Source organism: Charadrius vociferus, unplaced genomic scaffold (assembly GCF_000708025.1).
Source record: "Charadrius vociferus isolate BGI_N301 unplaced genomic scaffold, ASM70802v2 scaffold32, whole genome shotgun sequence".
NCBI lineage: Eukaryota > Metazoa > Chordata > Aves > Charadriiformes > Charadriidae > Charadrius > Charadrius vociferus.
Genome location: NW_009647856.1, coordinates 2,715,788 through 2,722,283, shown reverse-complemented (window position 1 = coordinate 2,722,283; position 6,496 = coordinate 2,715,788). Strand labels below are relative to the sequence as shown.

General features: G+C 32.9%; 1 protein-coding gene across 1 annotated transcript in view; it reads left to right on the top strand.

The window, feature by feature from the left end:
- The window catches only part of CACNA2D1 (calcium channel, voltage-dependent, alpha 2/delta subunit 1), a 420,200-nt gene that overhangs the window by 389,985 nt on the left and 23,719 nt on the right, over nt 1-6,496 (top strand). Inside the window, exons 22-26 of the mRNA XM_009882926.1 lie at nt 299-375; nt 2,309-2,369; nt 4,118-4,215; nt 5,673-5,757; nt 5,963-6,025. Of these exons, the coding sequence (XP_009881228.1) occupies nt 299-375; nt 2,309-2,369; nt 4,118-4,215; nt 5,673-5,757; nt 5,963-6,025 (384 nt within the window). The remainder of the gene's footprint in view (nt 1-298; nt 376-2,308; nt 2,370-4,117; nt 4,216-5,672; nt 5,758-5,962; nt 6,026-6,496) is intronic.

The following is a 6,496-nucleotide window of genomic DNA, read 5'->3' as shown; positions in this document are numbered from 1 at the left end:
GAAATCATGTATTTTATAATTTGCAGTTATTTAGAAAGTATTTGCTTATCCGTTAAAAACTGCATTTATGATTAAAGGCACAAATAAGAACAAAAATAAACACAGGGAACTTTAAGACCAGCATGAACCTACTTGTGTCCATTACAAAGAGTGAGGCTGGTATGTCACGATATGACAATCTCGTCTCATGATGATCCAACTTCCAAACTTGTTAATTGTTTTCAAAATACATAGAAGCTGAAACTGGAAAACTGCTGCAAATAACATAATTGCTTTACTTGTCTCATTTCTGTTGCAGTTTGGCATTGGTGTTACCATCATACAGCTTTTATTATATTAAAGCCAAAATAGAAGAACCAATAACTCAAGCCAGATGTAAGTACTACGAAGGTTCCCTGTTCTTGGCTAGTATTGCTAAGTTTTAGATTCACTTAAAAAAGCAATATTTAAAATTAATAACTTTTGTGGAATTCACTGATGTTATCATGATGTACCCAAAATCTGCAGCAATGATTCTAACCCCAATGTAACATCCAAGGAACAAGAAATATTCTATAATGATAGAATATGTGCAGGTACCCCAGTTCCTCTGACAATCCCTTCCCACTTGCTCTGTACCTATAGAATCATTGCTTCCTGTATCCTCTGTTGCTGTCATTTTAAGGGTCTGGATAATATTTTTTTTTTTTTTCACTCTATTAGCTAGATGTCATGATAGTAGTAAAGTGTTTTTTTGTTATTTTTACAGTAGTTACAGTATCATATTTAGCAAATTACCTCTGCTGCTTGTAGAAATAGATTAATGTGAAAGCTCTGTTTGGTTTGGCTTGCAGCTAGGTTTTTATTTTGCATTTTACAAATAGTTGTAGTGGGTGTTTTAATGTATTTTTTGGACTAGACTAATTTCAAGCCATTTACAGATACTGGAGAGATAATTGGAAATGATACTTGTGAGTATTCAAAAGCTTTATGTTTATTAGGTGTAGTTTAACTGTAATCTAGACAGTAGAACAAATAGAACCTACGACATCCTTTTAACTTTGTCCGAGTGTTATGATAAACTTGAACAAACGTGCAGTTAAATAGAAAGTTAGAAAAGCACTGTGAATCTCTCTGACAGGCCTAGATATTCTTAGTTTAGAGAAAACTTCATTAGTGCTAAATCACTGCCCTTTACCATCACCTCCTGCATATGAAGTAGAGTATGGCAAGTTTTTAATCATTAGTGATTTATTTTGTAACTTTGTCAAATAGTCAATAGTTTAAAATTAAAGTTTTAGTGAGTGAATATGGTTATCTTGATGGATTAGATCAGCTGGTTTTGCACTTATATAAACATTACCTGCAAAACAGACCCTTGAAATAGCCACAGTATATAGAAGGTACTTGAGAAATAATTGTGAGGGACATATTCTTCAGTCTTCAAGGATGTTTGTCTTTTTTCCAGACTACAGCTGTATGTAAATTGAACCTTTGATCTATCTATGCACAATATTTTTATTCAAGGGGCTGTTTGAATAAAATATTGGTTTGTGACCCCTTTTGCTTTACCCTGTTTTTTTCTGTTTCCCTGCTTTCTCTTTCTGATGGATAGTGGCAATCAAAAAGGGCAAGTATATTCTTGTTGCTCAATTTCCTTCTGTCTACTGCAGTTGATATTTTTCACTTATATTTCTATTCCTACTGGATATGCTCCTCTGTATTCTTCGTCTCAGGATTGTTCCCATGGTCATTGGGTACCATAGCAATAGAAAAAGAAAAAAAAAAAAAAAAAGAAGTGCGGTGTTTTTCTGTTTTCATGCACATTTCAGTATGTTGCTAATCTCTAATCCTTCTTTGTCTGGTCCTATCAGTGTTCAGTGACACCAGCTTTTGAAGCCATTATTTTCAGTAGCATTTAAAGTGATGCTTATATGGATGGTTTTTAAACTTTCTTGCAGAAAATACTAGAGCATTTTCCTTCATGTTCTAACAACTCAGTGTCCTAAATATTTATTTGGTATTAGATTATTATTCTAATGAAAACAACTCATATGTTTTTGTGTTGTCATGCTAATACAATGTCTTCTCTAAGTAAGTTGTTAGATACATTATTTTTGCCAGGTGTATGTTGTATATAATAATCAAATAATTTTTTCCTATACTGTGAAGTTCTGAGAAGTGTACAGTATATCAGCAGGAAAGTGTTTCAAAATAAACATTTCTTTCTAAATTCATGGATGCATGCAAAAGCTAGCCAAATATTTTGAGAAAAATGATGGCAAAAAGCGCAGTTTACTTACTTGGTGTTTACTCTTCATCTTTGTAGATTCAGAAACACTCAAGATTGATCATTTTGATGAAGCTGGCTATACGTTTATAGCACCAAGGTTGGTTAATTTCCCAGTAGTAAGTATGATTTCAGCAGTAAATAAGCATTTGATCAGATTAATGACACTCACAAAATACAGACTTGATGAATAGTTCATTTTGGTAAAAAATACTAAGTAAAAGACCAGTAATTATAGTCATGTCCTACAAGACCAATCTTTTCTTCTTGCTAGAGTGTAAATAGCATCTTCAGGCTCTGGTTCCTTTTTATATTAATCAGAGAGCTGTAAAATCTGATGTCATCATTTATTGATGTTTTTCATGGAAATCTTATACACATCTGTTCATTTCCTGGGCTGTGACTTTTAAGATTTTACAACTTTGTACTTCAGCTTCGCATTTGTAAAATTGGTATCGTAATACTTACATTGAGATGTTTTCCAGTTCCAAGATAAAGTATTTCAGAGCTCTCTATCACTTAAGGATGAATTAATTTTTGACTCATTGAACAAAAAAACTGGTTGAGTCATTGAAAACTGATTGAGTAAGCTTATTAGTTCCCTGTTTTTTCATGTGTAGCCGTTTTTGCCCTTGTGAATATGTTTTCAAGGGAAAAATAGCATGGTAAATAGTTCTTAAAAATTAAGTTCATTTAAAAGACAAGTTCAGTTAAGAATTGTTCTATTTCTTATTTATCTTGTACATTTCTGTATCCTTTTAAATTTAGACGTTTTCGGATGGATTTATATGTAAAACATAGTCTTTTATCTTCAAATCTATTCTCAGCTTAATTGTTTAATTTACTTTTTCTGAAGGACTGAAGTTACCGATAATTAATTGTACCAATTAGCAGTTTCCAGCAAGTCCCTAGTTAGGCTGATCTACATGAACAAAGCCTGCTTAATCTTGAGCTCTATTTAAATGTGGGTGTTTGTATAGTAGGGCAAATTCTGCCTGTATTCTTCCAGGATCATGGTAAAGTAAGTAAAAGGTAATAAGATAGCTTATTCATATAAAATACTTGAACAGATTTTGTTTGTTTGTAAAATTAATTTAATATAAAAAGCTCATTTAAACCAAGAGCTCCCTGCTTTACTGTTGAATACTCTCTACATTTTAATTAAAGTTGTTTAATACCACTCACCATCTAATGTTTGCCTCCAAAATGCCCAGCAACTTTTATTGTACTTGGTTGTGTTCAGTGAATTGCTCAATGATCTATTGCTTTGGTTTATTACGTTATGTAAAGGACAGTAGTTTGCTGTTTATCTGTTTTGTATATGTCAAAACAAAGAGTGTTTATATGCTTATGTGTTGTGTATTATTAAAATTGCCTTGAAGACTTCTCAGAGGATAGAACCTTACCCCATAAATTCAGCCTTAGTTGAGCATGACGTGTCTATGTTTTAAAGAGCAAGCCATGTACTCTCCAGTACAGTTTAACAGAGCAAACTAAATTCACTGGGCATTTTCTTGTTTAGATTATAGGCTCTATGATCTCCCAAATTCATGGCCTACACTGGTCTTGAGTACTCTTTCTGGGAATCTATGCCTTATCTCATATGTAGAGTTTCTTATAATTCAGATTTAGGCAGCCACTTGAATAATTTATTTCCTGTAGATTCCTGAAATACTCAATATGGTTAACATTCAGTATTGACCGTGGTAGTCACTTGACGTAGTAGCACCAGACACCTCATTGTCGTTGCACAGTCCTGCTTGGATTTTAAACTTGCTGACCCATATTTGTCTGTTTTAGTAGCAAAGGAAAGAAATCTGAGAAGGCTTATGTTTTGTTGTTTTTCAGAGAATACTGTAATGATGTAAAAAAATCAGATAACAACACTGAATTCCTATTAAATTTCAATGAATTTATTGACAGAAATACTCCAAGCAGTTCATCATGTAAGTATTCTTCTCACTTCACCAAATTTTTTTCTTAAAAAAGTACTTGTAAATGAATGACAGCTTTCATGCCCAAATCATGTGGGTCGGGTTTTTATCTTCGCTTATCTTTATAGTAGAAATGCATCTAGTTTGGGGATTTTCTACCCAAGGTAGAGATTGCAAAAGTAGTTTGCAGTTTTCTGGGTTTATTCAAGAAAGTTTGCAGGGCATTATGCATGCAGTGTTTTCCACTATTCCTCTCAGCATTCTGTTTTAGCAGCAGATAACTACCAGTTCATTTTAATACACTCCAAGCATTTGGATTTTATACTTTTTTCTGTTGAGCATATCAGCCAAAGTAAGTCTGAAGTAGACTTCAAGATCTTGTAATGAAATCTTCAGTCTGCTTTCTTGTCAGCTTATATAACCAAAATAAGTAAAGAAAAGGAGCAGAGAACCAAAATAACCAATAACCAGAATAAAAGATAAGGAAGTTCTATTGCTGGTTCACAAATTGGTTAGAAAGATCTCGCTTGGGCTTGAGTTGTTAAAGACCACGGATCGATGTAACTGTTGCAGCGGTGAGCACTGGGCTTTGGGAAGGTACTTGTATATTTAAATTTGGCCTTAAACTCCATTTAGAACAAATGAGGAGTTAAGCTTTTCAATGAACGATTAGTAATGCATTAAAGTCTTGTTCTCATGAAAAATTCAAAGTTTAGATTTGTTTATGCATACAAGTCTGTTTAGCACTATTAATAATTTATAAACAGTTGGAATAAACCTTTTTTTCTTATCTTACATTTCCCAAGTCTTTTTAGCATGTTGCTGTCAGGGACCACTGATCAATTCAATAGGAATCTCTCTGCTAGACCATGTAACTGAAGGAAGGTGCACTTAGATAAAAGATCTTCTCACAAAAAGCTATTTTTGTGTACATGTGTTGGTGTTTGTTGTTGTTTTTGACACAGTGATCTTATTCATTGATATGTTGCTGACTGACTGAAATTTTACTTGAGTCCCTTACTCAATCTTGGAAATGAAACTTTTATTTGTTAATAAACAAAAATTCTAGTTTTATATTCACTAGTTATATAAGCAAATATGGAGGACACATTTAGTGATATTACAGTATACACCAGGGCTTAGTAAGTAATTATGCCAAAATTTTATCAAATTATTGTTATATTTCATTGCAAAACTGGGACCTGTACCCTTATCACCTTGCTTATTCCTATGACACAAAGATAGTTTTTTAGGATACAATGAAGGAAAAGTTTAAGTGAAGTCAACAGTGTGAGAGTAATCTATTTAACATCAAGTACATGATGTAATTTGAAGTTAGATAGTATGTCTGATAGAAATAGCCCAATTTTTGTGGCCGTAGCGCCTTGACAACTCAGAATTTCATTTTAGCTGTTTAATGAAACTCCATGTCATATAGTTTCAGATAAGTGTCTTAACTCTTTTGATAGGTAATACTGATATGGTCATTAGAGTTTTGCTGGATGCAGGATTTACAAATGAACTTGCCCAAAATTATTGGAGTAAACTGTCTCTGTAAGTATTCTTTTAATTGACTGGGGCTTTTTTTATGCATTTCAAAGTTTGATAATAAAGTAATATTCATGTGTGAGGATATACAGTTAATGTTTACACAGGACCAATATTTAATTCACAGTTATGCACTTAAATTGCTACCCTTGACATAGAAACTAGTGAGAATTTCAGTCAGTTTTCATTTTAAATCTTATTTTTGTTACAGTGATGGAGTTGTTGCACAATTTGTTGTTACAGATGGTGGAATTACCAGAGTGTTCCCAAAAAGGTAACAATTATTATAAAATAGTATAATACGATAATTTTGAAACGTGAAAGGGTCGAATGTTAAATAATGGATTTATTGAATGAAAAACAACTTCTCCTACAGTCTAATCTGTACTGATAACTATGAAATGAATGGAATGTCTTGTTTTTCTTTGATTTTACCTGTGTCACTGCTGGAAACTGATCTGTAACATTATTTCCATAGCCAGTCATGTAATCCAAGTTTCTAATCAGTGTAGAGTAGCAGTAAAAGCAATGCCCTTGTGGTAATAGTGGGGCCATGCTAATCCCTAATTACTCCTAAGCAGTTATTTGTTTGGCAGGCTGCAAATACTGTAAAGCAGTAGTTGATTTTCTTTTTTTTAGACTAATAAGAGCAGACCAAATGGTCCAGGGACTTCAAAAGAGAAAAATATATCATTACCAGAGGGCAAAAAGGGAATGTGAAGGTGGTTGTATAATAAACTAGATG